This window comes from Brachypodium distachyon, chromosome 4 (assembly GCF_000005505.3).
Source record: "Brachypodium distachyon strain Bd21 chromosome 4, Brachypodium_distachyon_v3.0, whole genome shotgun sequence".
Classification (NCBI taxonomy): domain Eukaryota; kingdom Viridiplantae; phylum Streptophyta; class Magnoliopsida; order Poales; family Poaceae; genus Brachypodium; species Brachypodium distachyon.
In genome coordinates this window covers 33,604,874-33,625,347 of record NC_016134.3, presented here as the reverse complement: position 1 = coordinate 33,625,347, position 20,474 = coordinate 33,604,874, and the positions used below count along the sequence as shown (strand labels likewise).

At 43.2% G+C, this 20,474-nt stretch overlaps 1 protein-coding gene across 1 annotated transcript; it reads right to left on the bottom strand.

Annotated features, from left to right (window-relative positions):
• Positions 1–3,237: 3,237 nt before the first annotated feature.
• On the bottom strand, positions 3,238–19,367 carry LOC106866719. Its single transcript, XM_014902386.1, has 9 exons — positions 18,663–19,367; positions 16,087–16,230; positions 15,294–15,495; positions 14,625–15,224; positions 14,340–14,564; positions 12,201–12,523; positions 11,597–11,963; positions 3,631–3,773; positions 3,238–3,471 (listed from the first exon to the last, which is right to left on the bottom strand). Exons 1-9 carry the CDS (start codon positions 19,365–19,367, stop codon positions 3,238–3,240), a joined length of 2,943 nt encoding a protein of 980 aa, XP_014757872.1.
• Between the last annotated feature and the right edge of the window lie 1,107 nt (positions 19,368–20,474).

Sequence of the window (20,474 nt, the reverse complement as noted above, 5' to 3'; positions counted from 1 at the left end):
TTCTAAATGGTGTCCCTGGGCCATGGATTACATGCAGAAACGGCCTCCGCCAAGGTGACCCACTGTCACCATATCTCTTCATCATTGTTGCAGATCTGTTGTAGCGTATGATCAGAAAGGAGCTGCAATCTGGTGTTATTAGCCACCCCATTTGCGATAATGTGCCAGCTGCCGTCCTACAGTACGCTGACGACACTCTCATTCTGGCGAAAGATCAAGTACGTCACAGAGGGGGGGGGTGAATGTGACCAGTTTTAATTCTTTCTTCAAAAATGAAGATTAAAGATAGTCACAGTACTTTAACAATAGGAATGACACTTAGCAAATTTAGAGTAGCAACGGAAAGAAGAAAGATGAATAAGTTTATACCAGCAGCAATGCAGATAGAACACAATGAATCAGTTATACTTCAACAGAGAGTAAAAGTTAAGGAACGAAATCACTTGGACTGAAGACACAGGGATTTGTTTTCCGAAGTTCAGATTGTTGGCACAATCCTACGTCTCCGTTGAGGGGGCTGAGTCACACAAGACTCGCGGACACACAAGTCCACCTAATCCTCCTGAGCTAAGACCTAAGTCTCGCCCAGTTACTCGTGGTAGATCTGGAGGTGATCTCCGGACCTTCACAGACTGGTTGATGACAAATCACAATCTTCGATTGATCTTCAACATTGACTCCTAGCCATCTAGGTGATGCCAATCACCAAGAGTAACAAGCTTCAAGTGCTCGGCTAGAGAGGGGATCCCATTCTTCACGCTCAGTTCAGCTCTAAGGGTGTTATCAGGTGTTCTTCAAAACAACTCACTGGGGATCACTACCGAACTCCTTCGGGGTGGGTCGTCTTATATAGCCTTGGCCACGGCTGATCTAGCCGTTGTGACCCGTTGGATAAAGTGATCCTTGAGACTCTAGCTCACACTTTATCACTTTGTCTCACAACGGTTAGATTAGGTGGTCAAGCACGAAAGCGACAGATTTTCAAACACATTTGAAATCAGAGTGAAGACTTCTCGGGAAAGTTTCTGTGAAGCCTGAAATGCTTCATTCTTCACTTCGGCGAAATAAACTCACATAGAAAATGGTTTTCGCCTAAGCTGAACAGTAAGAATAGGTTTCACCTGAACCAGCTCCACACTTCAAACCCCCCCCTTAATAGTACGGGGTTCCTATACTCAAGTGAAGAAAAAGCTACGAAAAGACCTATGAAGAATGCTACGCTTCATGTTCTTCACCGTTCTTCATACTTCAAACCAGTACCTGTACTTCAATTTTTAGGGGTCATCGATGCTGGTTAAACCAACTCTTCTGAGGAACGAAAACCTGAAACACTCCGTGTAACTCATTAGGTCCTCAACCATGTTGTCATCATTCATCAAAACCCATACAGGGGCAAGGTTTCCCTTTCAGTCTCCCCTTTTTTGGTGTTTGATGGCAACACTGGTTAAAGCTTCAAAGATAGGAAAAATAAGTGTGAAGGTTTTAGCTTCTGAGTTATATGAAGACTGCCCTTAAGATATGCACTATTTAAGATTGCGTTTGAATGCAAGTGCAAAGAGCTTTAGGAGTGTGAGGAAATCTTCATATTCTTCAGAAGCAAGGGTGTGCATCAGGTACAAGATTAGAGCAGAAATAATAAGAGTTCATACATGCTCATAAATTGAAGTAAACAGATGCAGCACCAACAAGTATTGAAGTAAACATGCATGCAAGAGAAATGAAAATGCATGAAGATTAAATTTATTACAGGCATTGCAGAATCATCATGCAAGAGGCAATATAAATTGTACTTCGACACGACCAAAAGTTTTAACCACGAACAGATAGGACTAAAGTTTAAAAAATGACGAAGAACCATATAAAAGCAAAAACTCCCCCTGCGTCAATAAAAGCAAAACCTCCCCCTGACTCCTTCTCCCCTTTTGGCATCAAGACGCCAAAAAGGTTGAAGACTACTGGCTTGGAGTAGCTTCGCTGTCTTCATGCTTCAGAACGTCGGGGTAGTGCTTGGTGAGGAAGTCTTGAATCATGCCACTGGTCTTCTCTTCGCTGGACATCAGCTTCTTGAGCAGTACTTGCTGATTCTTCAAAATAGCGGCCTGCTTCTCAAGGAGATCCTGCTGATCGTCAATCTTGCGGGAGAGCTTCACAACAAGATTCTTCAAAGAATCATCCATGCCGGAGCTGGTCTCATACTGAGAATCAGATGGACGAAGTGCTTGCTTCAGCTACGGTTGCGACGGAATGGGCTGTGAAGACTCCTTTGACGGGCGATCATACACCGAATTAGGAGGAAGCACAGACGGCTCTAGGTCTTGAGGCTTCAGTGAGAATTACTTGTGCTGATGCTCTAACTCAAAATGCTTCTCTGACAACTGCAAGATTATCTTCATGATCTGAGGTGCATAGGGCAGGGGACGCACACGATCGGCTGAGGCATGGGTTATGGTCTGAAGAATATAATCTACAAAATCTTTCTTCTCACCCTTGTAGACTGCAAGCAGCAGATTGCGGTGAAGACCAGCAATTTCACTGGAGTTGCCTTGCTTGGGAGAGAAAGTGAAACGGAGCATATCATTGAGGATCTTCATTTCAGGCTTTAACCCGGACAGTCCTCCATAGGCGCCAGAGAATTATTCTTCATAAAGAATAGGAATTTCTTCATCTGAGGCAGCCTGTTCTTCATGGATCTTGGGCTAGCCATCGAACTCAGCGAGACCAAGAAACTCCTTGAAGTGCCTGGAGGTGCAACTGTGCCTGTCACCATTAGTCATCCTGTCACCTTTCTGCCGAATGTAGCATAGAACTGAAGAATCAGCTCATCATTCCAGTTCTGGCAGGTCTCTACGAACTTCAGCTGATGCAGATCATTGAGCGCATTGGCTGCAGGCATGACACCACTTTGACGATTGTAGGCAAACCAATCATCATTGAGATACTTCATCTTAGCAAAGTGGGTCCTTGGCAGAAGAATATGCGCATAGTAATCCTGCTGCTCAAAAGACCAAAACCTCCGGTCTTCAGCTGATCTTTCCTCCTTGTACTTCAGCCCATTGTTCAGCCTCACGAGGCGAAGCTCAGCGTTCTTCAGGGCTTTGAAGTAAACCTTCTCACGGTCAGAGGAAATAGGCATCATGGGCTTGGGAGACAGCAACTCACGGTTGTCTTCAGTCAAAGCTTGAGACCTCACAAGCATCCGTGAGAGTCTCCTGTCTTCACGATCCTTAGCAATCCGGATCATTTCTTCTTTGGCGCAGTCTTCAGCAGATCTTCCGGCAGACGATCAATCTCCATCAGATCATCATACTCTTGCGTGGGTTCTTTCTCTTTCTCTTCTTCCTTCTTCTCTTCTTCTTTCTCCTCATCACTCGAGGAACTTGGGTCGGACGGTTCGGACGGTGCAACACTCTTCTTCTTAACAGCTTTCTTCACACGGACTTCCGGCGTGGGCACTGGGGCATCTGCATCAGTCTCTGCGTCATTGACGTTCAAATCACGAGTGGCTTCAGCTTCGGAGTCACAAGTCCTTCCTTCTTCAGCAGAGGCATCAACTGATTCAGTGCGAGGCAACGAGCTGCTGGTGGGGGGTTCTTCAGGACGGGTGAGGTCTTCTTAGTTCTTCCCCAGCACCTCATCTCCTTCCTGCTGAGCGGTGTGCTCAGACAATACTGTGGGAGATGACGCAGCTTGTTCCTGTTTGTCAAGAAGTGAAGTAAGCTTGACATTTGATGTATCTGGCACAAGGGTGTCAATAGCTTTCTTCTTCTGAGGAACTGCTGTAACATCCCAAAATTTCAAACTCTTACATATGCATTGTATCCATGAGCATCATGCCACAATTACATTTTTGAATTCAAATTTGAATCTCAAAAGGCTTTTAAAGTTTTTATTTCAATTTAAACCCTAGGGTTCACACCCATTTAAGCTTTGGATTTTCAAACCAAAAAGGTTTATTTATAAAAGGGGTTTAATGCATATATAAGCTATCCCATAATTTTTGGATAATTATTTGGAGTTGAAGAAGTATTTTATTTAAATAGATATGTAGCCCTAAAGGCATTTATAGGGCAAATGTATTTTTATGTATTTTATTTTGAGGGGAAACTACTCCCAAAAGTTGTATCATGGTAGAGCATGATTTTACAAATTTTCTGAAATTTATTTGGACCAATTTGGAGTTCAAAATCAAAAGTTATCAAAGAAATGAGATAAAGGGAAAAAAAAGAAAAAAAAGGGGGTGAACGGACCGGTCTGACCGCTTGGGCCGAACCGGCCCGGAACCGACCGAGCCGGACCAGCCACACCGCGCGCGCGCCCGCTGCTTTCTTCCGCGATGGAAAGCTCCCGCGTCCGCCGCGCCGCCTGCCGTTTTCGCCGCCGCCCCGTCAGCTCCGTGCGTCCTGCGCCTTGCCAACCGCTTCCCTATAAAGCCCAAGCTGCCCCACCTCATTCCCCTCTGTTTGCCCACGCCGACAAATTCCCTCGCCGGAAAAGCTTCGCGCCGACCTCGACGGTGAGCTACTCCGCCCGCACCTTCAAATTTCATGAGCGTCTTCTCCTTGCGCTTCGTTTGACGCGCCCCGTTTCTTTTTCCGTGCACCATAGCACCACCCCCGTCGCGCCCGAAGCTCGCCGGAGTCCGCCGCCCGCGCCGTCCTAGGCAAAACCTCCGACCGTCCCGAACGCCGCCGACCGCGTCCCCGACCCCGCCAGGCTGAGCCGCACCCGACGCGCACCTCCCCGAGCCGCCCACGTCGCCGGAACCGCCCGCCGTTGCGCCCCGCGTCGCCGGAATCCTCGCCGGAAACCTAACCCGCCGCCGGTAAGCCTCGAGCGCCCACGTCTGTCCGATCTAGATCGATGGTTAGGATTAGATCACTTATAAAACGAACCGGTATGCACTGTGGAGCGTCCGATCTTTATAAGTTAGATCTAACGGCTCGGATTTAGTTATAAACCCGAACCGGTACCGTCCAATTAGAAAGCGCCACGTGGCACGGTAAAAGAAAAATAAAAATCTAATTTGAATCCCCCGGAATAATTAAATGGCACTTTTGCAGAAAAGCCCTTATAACTTCAAATGATCCACACCTTTTTGGAATCCTTAGGAAGTGTAGAATCTTTTGGCGCTGTCCAATTTCAAATTTCAGAATAGTGTTTAATGCCATTTAAATCATAACTAATTATTTAGAAGTCCTTTTTAATTGAAACCAATGCCCAAATTTTTTGTTTTATTGTCCTCTGTCTAATGGGACAGAGAAGTAAATATTTTGAATTAGTTTGTTTGGCCGATGCCAATAAAACCTCATTTTAGGGTTTGAACCCTAGCCTTTGCCTTAAAAAAAAAACCGAATGCACTTGATTTAATTACCTATGCTTAAGATCAGTAGATCACCCGAATAAAATAAACCCAATCATGTCACATGTTTTGCATCGCGCTTTTATCTTGTTTGAATTGTGTGTTTATGTATGTGTATGGTTGTTTGATTGTATAGTATTCTCGGAGAGCGAACCTTGCGATTGTGACGAGTATTTGAACTCCAACTACTATCAAGGAAAGTTCACTTTGATCATATCCTATTACTGTTTATTTTTAAAATACTTATGCATTAGAGTTGTTTGTAGAAATTCATTGATAGGACTATTATTCGTACTTATGCTAGCTATGATTGACCTACTAGCTATAGGGTTACCTTTGCCATGAATCCTCCACCAATAGCCATCGTGATTAGTTTTGCTTAGCCATGCTATGTTAGTAAACGTGGGAGGGAATCTCAATCACTGTGAAATGATGATGTGGAGTATTTTGGAAACTTGGCAAAACAACCCTAATGAACCATCCTGGGTGGACTACTTTGAGATTTTGAGATGTTATGCGACGTCAGGTCCATTTCTATGGGTCCCTCTGAGTCGAGTCTCCGTGGATTCGGAGATGGATCGTCCATGGACGTCTCTTCCGTGGATTCGGGGAGCGCTTGCGTCGCATATGTGGAATGCCACCTGGGGTATCAGAGACTGGACTAGTTTCCTGTTTAGTAGCTTCTAGTACAACCACAAGCTAAATGGGCTCTGGCTGGATGGAGTAAGAAATGTGAACCCAGATCCGAGGGATTGTACTGAGGTAGTTGTGTAGGTGGGAGCGCGGGTCCCTCAGGTGGTCTGGGCAAACATGTTCTGAAAATTCTTGAAGTCGATGCCGTTGCTACTCCACCCGGAGGACAGCAAGGGATTAACACGTCGATTTCTTGTGAGGAATGTGTACAACCTCTCGAGAGTGTCAAACTAAGTACTTAGCCGTGTCCCCGGTTACGGACAGTTATGAGCAACTAGATATTGGGGCTGTAAGGAAGGTCTCACTCATTCCAATTTCTTAAATAAAATGAATGGTTTGAACAGGGTAGGGGCACTTGATGTTTCTACTCAACGTGCTCTAGGTTAATAGGAGCATGGATGTTTCTACCCCGTGTCCATTAGTTAACAATATTGTAACAATCAATTGTAGTAGGATAAACTAGGTCTTGCTACCACGCCATAAAGCCTGAACCCCACTATACCTCAATTGCATATACTTGGTAGGATCTGTTATAACTTTTAGGTGAACTTGCCAATACATTCAATGTATTGACCACGTAGTGGCTGCAATTACTAATGCAGGTGAATCCGACGAAGAGTGAGGTTCGTCGATGTTCTTTGAGGTCATGTACTTACATTCCAATATGCTCTCTCCTCTGGGAGTAGATGAGGCCCATTTGCTCTACCTTTCCGCTGCAGCTTTATGATACAATGTTATCATGGTTTTGAACAATATTTGTTTTATGCTGGCCTAAGAGGTCATGCAAGTTTGTAAGTACAATAGTTCTGGATGATACGATGTAATAAAGTATTTTTGACCTTTGTATCTTGGTATTACATCTTGAACTGTGTGTGCTAGTGAGTCGATCCAGGGACTAGCACAAATAAGCACAGAGATCTAACCCTTTGTGAGGGGGATCGCTTCAGATGGTATCAGAGCAAAGTGTTGCCTGTAGGAACGTGACCCTAGCTTGGATTAGGTTAAGACAAAACCAAAGACCAAACATTAGGATTATTTCTTATCCCTATCTGATCTCTCTCTATATATACATATATTTTATTCCTTATCCCTATTCATCTGAATCTTTGCATCTTACATATGCATGACATGTTTATTGCATTATTGAAGCGACCGCCTCCGTATACGGGTTCGATCTCTGTGCTTTAGTGCTAGTCCCTGGATCGACTCACTAGCACACACAGTTTCAAGATGTAATATCATAGAACAAAGGTCTCAATATTACAACGAATCATTCAGAATTTAAAAAGGTACTTACAACTCGCATAACCTCACGGGTTAGCTGGAAATAAAACAACTGTTAGCAGCGGAAAACGGAAGATACAAGGGCACATCAACACCACGGTGAGAGCGTGTTGGAATGTAAGCCCGTAACCCAAACATGCAGTACGTACATCTTATTCGTCGTCGGAACTTCCTGCATCATTAAACGATGCAGCCACTAGGGTCAATACATTGAATGTATTGGCAAGATTCACTAGGAGTTATACCAGGGCCTACCAAATATATGCATAATGTGGCAAAGTGGGGTACAAGGCTATTTGCATAAAAGCTTAGTTATTGAATCCTATATTTTAATCAAATAGAATTTTATCACTATTGGACACGGGGTAGACACACCCATGCTCCTATTATCCTAGAGCACATTGATGTGGATTCATCAATTGCTCCTGCCCTGTTCAACCATTCATTTTATTTAAGAAGTTAGAATGAGTGAGACTTTCCTTACAGCTCCACATCTAGTCGCTCAAATTGTCCGTTGCCGGGGACACAGCTAAGTACTTAGTTTTGACACTCTCGAGAGTTTGTACACATTCCCCATAAGAAACCGACGTGTTAATCCCTTGCTGTCCTCAGGGTAGAGTAGCAACGGCATCGATTACGAGATTTTCAGAGGTAATTCCCTAAACCACGAGAGAATCACGCTCCCCCTACACGGCTACCTCAGTACAATTCCTCGGGTCTACGTTCATACAACTTACTCTTGTCTCGCCAGAGCCCATATAGCATTGTGGTTGTACTAGAAGCTTCTAAATAGGAAACTAGTCCAGTCTCGGTTACCCTAGGTGGCATTTCACATTTGCAACGTAGGCGCTCCCCGAATTCACGGGAGAGACGTCCATGGACGATCCATTCCTGAATCCACAGAAACTCGACTCAGAGGGACCCATAGAAATGGACCTGACGCCGCTAATCCTCAAAATCTTCAAAGCAGCCTACCCAGGACGGTTCATTGAATTAATTGTTTTGCCTTACATCTAATAAAACATTTCATATCGCCAAAGGCATAACAATATCATAATGTAGTTATTTCCCCCACGATACTACCATAGCTTAGCATTCAACTACAATCGATGGCAATTTGGTAGCAAGGTAATGGCGAGGGTAAACTATACTACCTGGGATTTATAGCTAGCATAGAAGTACGAGTAATATTCCTGATGCATCTAATAAAACATCTAGTGCCTTGTCCAAGGTTGTGGTAGTTCTCGCACTCTTCGCAACAACAATGATTACACTCCACACAATCTAAAATAAAAGAAACATACACATAATAAACACAACATTCAATACAAAAGCCATGCCATGATGCATATGCTATCATGATGCACGCAAGGGTTACTTCTAAGTACAAAGTTCCGTTTCCGTTCTGAAAAGTTTTTCAAAAGATTTGGATAGATTATACAACATAAAAGTGGTAATTAATATGCATAATACCTGGATAGGGTTTAAAACAAAAGACTGTGCGACTTTTACAACATAGAGTAATATTTAACTTGTATGCCATGATTATACACAAAATAATTTCTTTTCTGGTCTTAATGGACAGAGAACAAGTTTAAATAATTTTACAGCAAGATAACATGCTCAAAACTATTTTGAAACAATTCATTTGAAATTTAAACCATATTCAATCATTCTGTAAATAGCTTCTGTCTAAGTTGTTCAAAACTGAAATTAAACAGTGCCAAAATATTCTACACGTTGTAACGATTCCAGAAAGGTGCGGAACACAATTTTTGGACAAACGGTTTGAAAGATATGAGGCTTTGAAGTTACAGGGGCTTTTCTGCAAAATCGCATTATCTAATTCGGCCGAATTAAAATAAAATAAAAGGCCTTGCCACGTGGCACGGCGGGATTGGCCCAGGGCTAGCTCGCCGGACGGCGGCGGCAGGCGGGCAGCGCGGGGCGCGGGCGGCGGACGACGGCGCTCGGGCGGCGCAGCGGCGCAAGGGCGCGGGTGCGGGGTGCGGGCGAGCGGCGGGCGGCGCGCGCGGTCGGGGGGGCGGCGCACGGGCACGGGGCTCGGGAGCGGGCGGCGGGAGCGGGGGCGCGGAGCAGCGCTCGGGCGCGGGCGGAGCACGGGCGGCGGCCGGCGCCGGAGAAGATGGCCGGAGGCGGGAAGAAGACGGGCGGAGCGCGGGCGGCGGAAGCGTGGGCGCGCTCCAAAAGCAAATCGGACCGCGTCACTACGTGCACAACGAAGAGGGGAAGAGGCTTAGGGGGTCGGCGCGGGCGGAGACTCACCGGAACGGCGGCGAGACGTGGATAACGGCGGCGGCAGAGAGTAACTCCGGCGAGAAATTAATCTCTAACCGAAGCAAAATTGATCGTGGGGTTTGGGGGAAGTGGTAGAGGAGTTCGGGGGCTTCGATATGACGTGCGGGGTTTCGGATTTGGTGGTTTGTGTGTGAAGAAATCGGAACGGAAACATGGGTGACTCGGAGTCGTGCGTGGCATGGAATCCGGAGGCGGTTGGAGCTTGAAGATGACGCGTGGGTCCCACCGGTCAGTGAGGGAACCGGGCGGTTCGGGCTGGGCCGGTCCGGTTCGGTCCGGTTTGACTGGTTCGGTCCGGTTTGACCGGTTTTCTCCGGTTTTTCCTTTTCTTTTATCTACTTTCTGTTTTTGAACCTCAAAATTGATTCGAAGCTCCAAATCACTCCAAATAAAATGCAACAAAAATTGTAAAATCATATTTTCATATGATCTAACTTTTGGAACAAGAATTTCTTCAAAATAAAATATTTACAAATACATTTGCCTATAAAATGGCTTTTAGGGCCCTTAGGCTATCGAAACAAATTATTTTTCAAAATACTTTCAAAAGTCAATTTATGGGATAGCTCTATATATGCATTAAATCTCTTTTTACCACAATACCCTCATGGGTTAAAATGCAAATACTCAAGAGCAAGATCAAAGCCCAAAATCAAATAAAGGCGTTTTTGCAAAAGGGTTTTCTGGGCAAAATCTTGGGTTACCAAAGTGATCAAATGCAAAGGTGACATGATGCTTATGATATGCAATGCATATGAAGAGTTTTGAAAATTGGGATGTTACAATTATTCCATATATACACCAAATGCTATGCCTTATACCACAGATGCATGTTTATTTTATTATAGCACAGATACATATTTATTTCGTTATACCATCCACCACTATAATCATGTTACTATGTTATGCACATATTATTATGCATCCAGTTTTATATTTGCATTTCCACCTTTAATATTAATGTTTATTACCTTACTCCCACTCTACAACCTTATTTTATTTTTCCTTCATACATCCGACCATTTGATCATGTCACTGATACTCCCTTATCTACCCTCTTTATTTTCTATAGATGGGAAGCCCAACACCTTTTGGCAATGTCCCGCCGTTCACGAGTCTACTACCCCTCCACGGACGACGACCAGTTGTTCAGTGCCCCTTTGGCGGCACTGTGTGCGTTCCTCGACCTGCCACCACCCAGGTTTAGAGGCCGAGTCGAGACCGCGTACCCGAGGGATGGCAGCCACGGTGGGAGATCGAGGCGAAGATCCACGGGCGTGAGATCGCGCCAACAACGCCGGATATGACCTTCATCAGCCGCTACCCCACCTTCGAGCAAGGCCTACAGTTCGCCATGCAGTGCGCTTTCGCGCAGGTGTGCTGGGACTATCGGCACGAGTTCACCGAGACCTCTCCCTTCCGTCTCTTCGGAAGGCGGAACCACACGTGCCAGGCCATGCCAGCAGCCGACGACCAGGAAGCCTGAACCACGCCATAAAGCCTGAACCCCACTATACCTCAATTATATATACTTGGTAGGATCTGTTATAACTTCCAGGTGAACTTGCCAATACATTCAATATATTAACCACGTAGTGGCTGCAATTAATAATGCAGGTGAATCCGACGAAGAGTGAGGTTCGTCAATGTTCTTTGGGGTCATGTACTTACATTCCAACATGCTCTCTCCTCTGGGAGTAGATGAGGCCCATTTGCTCTACCTTTCCGCTGGAGCTTTATGATACAATGTTATCATGGTTTTGAACAATATTTGTTTTATGCTGGCCTAAGAGGTCATGCAAGTTTGTAAGTACAATTTAAGTTCTGGATGATACGATGTAATAAAGTATTTTTGACCTTTGTATCCTGGTATTACATCTTGAACTGTGTGTGCTAGTGAGTCGATCCAGGGACTAGCACAAATAAGCACAAAGATCTAACCCTTTGTGAGGGGGATCGCTTCAACTGCCATAGATGATGAAGTGGAGGTACTTCTTCCAGCAGGAACTTTGATCCTTAGACCAAACTCCTTGGCAGTCTTCTTCACTTCAGCAATTTCAGACGCCTGGCAAGTCATTGTGATCTTCTTTGAAAGAACAGTCTGAGGTAAATCTTGACTTTCTTCAGTATCAGAGGGGGCAGCTGGATCATTTCTGGCCTTGAGACCGATCTCGCGACGGATCTCACGAGCTGCATCCCTCGTCTTCTCATATTCAGTCTTTTCACGGTCAACCTCTTCATTTCCGCCCTGTACTTCATTGGATTTCTCGGCGGCTTTCTTCCGAGCATCACTCTTAGCCCTATTAGCCTTCAAACTTTCGGTTGGTTGTTGCATCTGCTCAGCGAGCAGAGCCTTCTTCTTCTTCTTCTTCTTCTTCTTCTTCTTCTTCTTCTTCTTCTTCTTCTTCTTCTTCTTCTTCTTATTCTTCTTCTTCTTCTTCTTCTTCTTCTTCTCAAGCTCAGCTTGAGTCTTCAAGGCAATTTCCTTTTCTTTCTTCAGGGCGATGAGGTCAGCCCTTTTCTTCTCCTCTGCTTCCTTCTCAGCCTTCTTCTTCTGCAGTTCAGCAAATTTCTTCTCTTCCTTTTTCTTCAAGGCAGCTTCGGCCTTCTCCTTCTCAACACGTTCCTTTTCAGCACGTTCTTCTTCCTCCAATCTTCTGGCAACACGCAAATTGCGGTTCTGCTCCCATTCTTCAGACTGAATCTTGCCAACGATCAGACCTTCAACATGGCTCATGAGAGTCTCTGGGAGCGTTTCTTCATTGAATGCAGCAAGAAGAATTGGATCAATATGAACGACTTGAGGACGATATGGAATTTCTCCAGAAGCCATTGCAGCAGCATCCATAGCATCTTTCGATGAAGAACCTGGTCCAACAGCAGAGGCTCTCTTTGCTTTCTTCAGATATTTCTTGAATTGTTTCTTCGATAAGATTTTACCGTTCGGAAAGATTCGTGAAGACTACGGCTAAAACGGAAATTCCGTTAAAGTTGTATTCTTCAGAACTTTGAAGACTGACGGTTTTATCGAAAACAAAACTCATTTTTGAAGAATGAAAATTCTTGCATCATCGACAAGGATTTCGATGATACTTGAATTAAGATGAACAGACTTTGTGTACAGACAAAAAATAGATAAGATAGATGGGTTCTAAGGAGTCCTTAAGTTTCATTTTCATCTGGCAGTAAGAGGCAAAAACTGTGAAGAACAATTGCACAGATGAATTTGAAGAAAGAAACAAACAACAGGCTTCTAAACCTACTGAAGACAAACGAAAACGAAGAACAGATAATACGAACTGAGGAACAGGAAAACTGAAGACAATGCAGGTGAAGTTAACATGAATGCAAGAGTATTCATAAGTATGCAAGTCTTCAAGAGACATTCCGGGAATCCAAGATGTTTAATTCACTCCTCAGCTCACAGAATCTGATTTTGTCAAGTGGTTTGGTGAAGATATCTGCGAGTTGTTTGTTTGTCCTCACATGGTTTAGGCATATTTCTCCTTTGGACACATGATCTCTGAGGAAATGGTGTCGAATATCAATGTGCTTCGTGCGAGAATGTTGGACGGGATTGTTGGTAATTTTTATGGCGCTCTCATTGTCACACAGAAGAGGAACGGCATCCACTGAGATACCAAAGTCTTTTAGAGTTTGTCTCATTCAAAGAAGTTGGGCACAACAGCTGCCTACTGAAACATATTCTGCTTCAGCCGTCGACAAAGCAACATAATTCTGCTTCTTTGAAGACCAACTCACTAAGGACCTTCCGAAGAATTGGCAAGTGCCGAAAGTGGATTTTCTGTCAACATTGCAAGCGGCATAATCTGAGTCAGAATAGCAAACAAGATCGATAGAAGCTCCTTTGGGAAACCAGAGACCGAAGAATGGGGTGTGAACTAAATATCTGAGGATTCTTTCCATAGTCATGAGATGACAGTCTCGGGGATCTATTTGAAACCTTGCACACATGCAAAAACTCAACATGATATCTGGCCTAGATGCACAAAGATAAAGTAAAGAGCCAATCATGGAACGAAAAATCTTTGATCTACAAGTTTACCAGTTGAGTTGAGGTCTAGATGACAATTTGTGGGCATTGGAGTTTCAATTTCCTTAGCAGATTTTATCCCAAATTTCTTCAGCATGTCCCTGATGTACTTCATTTGAGAGATGAAAATTTCATTCTTTATTTGCTTGATTTGAAGACCGAGGAAAAACTTCAATTCTCCCATCATGGACATCTCAAACTTCTCCGTCATCATCTTTCCAAATTTTTCGCTGAAATTAGGCTTAGTGAAAGCTAACACAATATCGTCCACATATATTTGACACACAAAGAGATCATCATTCATTTTCTTTGTAAAAAGTGTTGTATCAATTGTACCAATTTTGAAACCCTTTTTGACTAAGAACTTTCTAAGGCATTCATACCAGGTTCGAGGTGCTTGCTTCAAGCCGTAGAGTGCCTTATCAAATTTATAGACATGATTAGGATGTTCTGAATCTTCAAAACCAGGAGGTTGTTCAACATAAACAAGTTTTTCAATTTTACCATTTAAGAATGCACTTTTCACATCCATTTGATATAAAGTTATGTCATGATGATTACCATATGCAAGAAGAATTCTAATGGATTCAAGACGTGCAACAGGGGCATAGGTTTCACCGAAATACAAACCTTCAACCTGAGTGAAGCCCTGTGCAACCAATCGTGCTTTGTTCCTCATGACGATTCCGTCTTCATCTTGCTTATTTCTGAAGACCCACTTGGTGCCGATGACATTTTGCCTTGGTCTTTCCACAAGGGTCCAGACTTGATTTCTCTTGAAATTATTCAGTTCTTCATGCATAGCCATTACCCAATCCGGGTCCGATAGTGCTTCATCCGTCGTCTTTGGCTCAACTGAAGACACAAAAGAGAAGTGCTCACAAAAATTTGAAACACGTGAGCGAGTTTGAGTACCTCTCCTGATGTCTCCAAGAATTTGATCGACAGGATGATCCTTCTGGATTCTTTTGCAGATCTTCGAATGATGTACTTCACCACCAGCAGTGCTAGGTTGTGCTTCATTTGAAGCAGTAGTGTGTTCTTCAGCTGGGGTGGAAGTTCCGGTTTGGTTAGGTTCTTCCGCTTGTGAAGCGCCTTCTTCATTATTAATTCCGGATTCACTTTGCTTGACTTCTTCTAGACGAATATCACCAATGGCCATCTTTTGGATATTTCCTGAAATTTCTTCAATATCTACAGACATTGGCAATTGCTCTTCCTGGGAGCCGTTAGATTCATCGAACTGCACATCCTTAGCAATTTCAACAACTTTTGTGGTGTTGTTGAAGACTCGATAAGCATGTGCATTCGAGGGATAACCAAAGAAGAAACCTTCGTCGCATTTAGAATCAAACTTAGCTCGTCTATTCTTCTTGTTAAGGATGTAGCATTTGCTTCCGAAGACTCTGAAGTATGACACATCAGGCTTGCGGTTGGAGATGAGCTCGTATGGTGTTTTCTTCAAAAGTCGATGAAGATACAAGCGATTTGAAGCATGGCAAGCGGTGTTGATGGCTTCAGCTCAGAAACGGTCAGGAGTCTTGTACTCGTTCAGCATAGTCCGGGCCATTTCGATCAACGTACGGTTCTTCCTCTCCACCACCCCATTTTGTTGAGAAACATGAGGTGCAGAGAACTCATGCTTCACGCCGAACTCATCGAGGAATTCTTCCATCATCAGGTTCTTGAATTTTGTTCCATTGTCACTTCGCACGCCCTTGATGGATACTTCAAACTCATTTTGGGCTCTACGTGCAAACTTTTTGAAGATCTCAACTACTGTGCTCTTATCATCCAAAAAGAACACCCAAGTGAAACGTGAATAATCATCAACAATCACAAATCCGTATGAGTTACCTCCTATACTCATGTAAGTTGTAGGACCAAAAAGATCCATGTGAAGCAACTCGAGAGGTCTTGAAGTAGACATGACATTCTTCACGGGATGAGACGCTCCGATTTGCTTCCCAGCTTGGCACGCACTGCATAAACGATCCTTTTCAAAAGAAACGTTCTTCAAGCCTCGGATGTGGTCGTCCTTGACAAGTTTGCTCAAATTTTTCATGCCCACATGACCGAATCTTCTATGCCAGAGCCACCCTAGTGATGATTTTGCAACTAGACACGTAGGGGGTGAGTATGAGGAGTCTTCAAAATTTACAAGATAGAGATTACCCTTTCTTCGCCCTCTGAAGACAAAAGAGTTATCCTTTTCTGAAGTAACATACACATATGGTCTTGTGAAGCAAACGATTAGTCCATGATCACATAGTTGAGCAACAGATAGAAGATTATATCCAAGTGATTCAACAAGAAGTACTTCATTGATAGACAAGTCATTTTCCTTAGAAATAGCAACTTTGCCGAGACCAATTACCTTTCCCTTACCATTGTCACCAAAAGTGATGTTCTCATGATGTTGAGGACCAAGTTCTAAAGAGCTAAACATTTTCTTCTCACCGGTCATGTGATTTGTACATCCGGAGTCCATGACCCACTCTCTTCCTCCGGATGCATATGCCTACGAAGAAAGTTACGCTCGTTTAGGCACCCATGTCTTCATGGGTTCCTGCACGTTAGTAGAACTTGAAGAACACAAGGCATCACGGAAAAATGTAATGACAGATTTTGGCACCCAAATTTGAGATTTTGCATGTTCTCCACGCATTATTGTTCCAGTGAAATTAGCTCTCACTTTATTATCCTTACCCATCTTCAGAATGTAAGATTCATTAACACGGAATTTCGGGTAAGCACGTGAAGTATTGGGACGCTTTGAAGCATCCTTGCGGGGATTCAGATTTCCCACGAATGGAGGAATCTCAGTATACTTCCCTCTTCCCTAGACAAACTTTGTAGGGGGATATTGCTCAGGGAGCCAAGCATCACCATTAACATTGTACTTCCTCTCAAAACCGATACCATCCTTGCGTCGGCGAGGAATTTGAAGACCAATAATCTGATTCAAGGTTTCAATCCCTTCGTGACACTTGAGGATACCAGCCTCAATCTGCTTCTTCAACTTAGCATTTTCTTCAGCCGGTGTGAGATCGAGATAGGCAATCAGAGGGGGGGTGAATGATTGCGCGAAGCAAATTAAAACTTTTCCCGAAAGTTCAAACCCTAAATCACCTTTCTGTCCGTGATTGTAAAACAGCCGTAACTTTTGATTGGATGAACCAAAAAATACGTATGAGTATGCAAAAGAAAGGTATTGAAATTATCCAACCAACTCAATAAGAATCAGCTCAATCGGAGGTACCAATCAAAAGATATGATGAAAATAGTAACAGCTGACAGAAAGTTACGAGGATTAATTTAAAACCAATTTCGAGGAATAACAAGAAAAATGAATTAATCGCAATTTTCACTTGATCTTGTGATAAACCTGCAGCTGAGTATTATGAAGTCGTGATGAACCTGCACCAAAGTGTTAGAAAGATCTAGCACGAAGAATCCACAAAGATCCGAGAAGAACAGAGATGACACCGCCAACGAATCTTTTTATTGCAACGATGTTGATCGATTACAGAAGATGCAACCATGCATCCAAGAACTCTCTAAGAATTGATCTAGATCCAAAGCTCTGAGTTTCCTCACATCCTTGCTAAAACCGTAGCTAGGATGCCCTCTATTTATAATGGAAAATTCGTGACCCTAAACCGAATCCGAATCCAACACGAACTCCTCTGTCCCGGTCGGTATTTTGCCCGTGGGGCCCGCATACGACCTCGGATTGAGATGACTCCAAAAGCAAAGTTGTTCATATCAACGACGCGCACAACTTTCATGTAGACCACTTTTCCATCCGACGCCATCTTGATGACGCTACTATTTAATCTTTAAACAGCTCTCATCCAGCCACAGCTGGACCTACATATCTTCACATCGATGCCACTCCGTGCCATCAACTCTTCTTGTGATGTCTTCAAAACTCGACCATCACGTATCGAATATCTCCAATACCGTACATATCCGGTACAAACAATGTACGACAAACCGGTGCCCTCCCGGATAATCGTAGCCTTCACTTTCATTGTTCCTTCGCACGAACGTCCCGCATGACCTTGATCTTCGACCTCAGCTTCTCCCAAGCTTCGTCCCTCGATCCCGTCATCGACCACGTTCCTCTAGCTCCGGCAACACCTGAAAGCGAACACACAAATAACCAGTACGAGCACAAGTCCACGACTTGACTCAGGGTAAGTTCCACCCAACTCACGCCATGTTTTCACATAAGAAACTAATGGATCAGCACACCACTAGCAAAGCACTAAGTCCAAACAAGATACATGTCATCACATAAATATCCATATTATCTAAAGTATCCACATCAATGTTTCATCTAAAACACTTGCCAATGTTACACATCACCTATGATTTCACAATCTCCCCCTTGATGAAAACATTGGCAACATCTCCTTTACAACACTAGACATTGAATATTGACTGGCATACACATTCACTTAACTCTCAGATTTTCAAGGTTTTGAAAAGAAAATAAAAAACCTCAAAAAGTTGGAGAAACACTAATAAAGGTAAAATATGGTATGTATATGTGTTGAAATCTCTCCCCCTTTGACAATGAATTTCATCAAAACCACACAAAAAAAATCCCCCCGCTTCAATTTTTTTTTCTTTAAACTAAAAGCGATTTTTTTTATATTTCATTTTTCTTTGTTGTAATGAGCATTATGAAACATCTTGAACATGATAATTGTGCATCCAAGTCATGTAAAAAGTAGTTGTACTCGACATGTATATAAGTATGATGTAATCTACACATGACTAAAACTCAAGTATTTTTACGATTTATTGCAAGACATGGTCTCTCCCTGTCAACTACATCAATACTTGAATACAAAATAACTTGCAGCACATTACATTAAACAAAGCACTTTATAAAAACATAATATTTATTTTCATTGAATTTATATGCCAAGTCAATTCAACCTTGCCAAGCCTATGTCCAGAGTGCAATGATTCACCAACATGTGCTCTAGAGTAATACTTCCCCTTCTTGTGAGCAGAGTCCTTTTTCCAATCCTTCTTCTTGTAACGGTCATGGCTCTTCTTGTGAGAGTGTTTCTTGAATCCTTTCTTCTCCTTGTCTTCATCAGCTTTCTCGGGACATTCAGCAATGAAGTGACATTTCTTGCCACAGTTGAAGCAAGCTCTCTTGGCCATATCAGATTTCTTCCGACAAGCCGATTTCCGAAACTTGGAGGAGCTGGATTCACCTTGATGCTTCAGCTTGTTTCCAAACTTACTTCCAAACTTCTTATTGAATCTCTTCACAAATAGAGCAAGTTTGTCATTGGAGTTGGATTCTTCATCAGACGAAGATGAGTCTTCAGATTCTTCACTGGAGCTAACAATCTTCTTGGATGATTTCTTGGCCTTGAGTGCAATGTTGTTCTTCTTCGAACTGGATCCCGAACCATGGGTCAACCTCTTTTCTTCTTGGTCAAGCTCATAGGACACAATTCTTCCAAGCACCCAGGTGGGAGTTAATTCCTTGAAGTCTAGCCTATGCTTGATCAACTCACAGACAGTGGTGTACTCCATGAGGAGAGCACGAAAAAACCTTCTGTTTTGCATCAAGTCAGTGATATTGTGATCATCAAGAGTATTCAGCTCATTCACAATAGTGCTCATGCGGTCATAGGGTGAAAAAAACAGTCTCATTAGGCTCAAGCATAAGTCTGTCAAACTGACTGATGAGGCGAGTAACTCTAGAATCTTTGACAGTGGTTGTTCCTTCATGGACTTCCGCGAGAAGATCCCAAATCTTCTTTGCATCGACAAGGTTACTGATTTTGTTGAACTCAGCATCACTGACAGTTGAGAAGATGATATCACAAGCTTTGGCATTTGCTTGATACTTCTTAAGAGAAATAGGATCATATCCAGAGATGGGTCCCTGAGAAACAACAAAGCCATTTGTGACTGCTTCCAAGCACAAGAGTCAGTAGATATGATGTGAGTCTTAATGCGATTTTTCCAAAAAACATAATTTGTACTGCTAAGAACAGGTAACTTTTCTTCCTTAGACATACTTTTTCCTCAGGTGGTTAAACCGAAACAAGGAAGCCTTGCTCTAATCCCAAGTGAAAGATCGAGTACGTCACAAAGGGGGGTGAATGTGACCAATTTTAATTCTTTCTTCAAAAATAAAGACTGAAGACTGAAGACAGTCACAGTAATTCAACAATAGAAATTACACTTAGCAAATTTAGAGTAGCAACGGAAAGAAGAAAGATGAACAAGTTTATAGCAGCAGCAATGAAGATAGAACACAATGAATCAGTTATACTTCAACAGAGAGTAAAAGTTGAGGAACGAAATCACCAGGACTGAAGACACAAGGATTTGTTTTCGGAAGTTCAGATTGTTGGCACAATCCTACGTCTCCGTTGAGGGGGCTGAGTCACACAAGACTCGCGGACAAACAAGTCCACCCAATCCTCCTGAACTAAGACCTAAGTCTCGCCCAGTTACAAATTATAAAGAAATTGATATGTTAAAGGATATTGGATTACAAATTATAAAGAAATGCGATGGCCGATGGTTTACCACTTGCTGTGAAAGTTATGGGAGGACTACTATGCCAGAGGCAGAAAGAACGGCGTGATTGGGAAAAAGGTCCTAAATGATGCTCTGTGGTCAGTATCTCAAATGAAAGTATGCAATATATCTTAGCTATGGGGACTTGTCCCCTTGTTTAAAACAATGCTTTCTGCACTTCTCCCTCAAACCTAAAAA

Coding starts and splice junctions, on each gene's coding strand:
- LOC106866719 (XM_014902386.1), bottom strand. CDS start 19,367: ATGAGCACTATTGTGAATGAGCTGAATACTCTTGATGATCACAATATC. Junction 15,496..16,086: donor GTGACAATGGTAAGGGAAAG/GTAATTGGTCTC, acceptor TTGGATGATAAG/AGCACAGTAGTTGAGATCTT. Junction 14,565..14,624: donor TCTTGGAGACATCAGGAGAG/GTACTCAAACTC, acceptor TTGTGTCTTCAG/TTGAGCCAAAGACGACGGAT.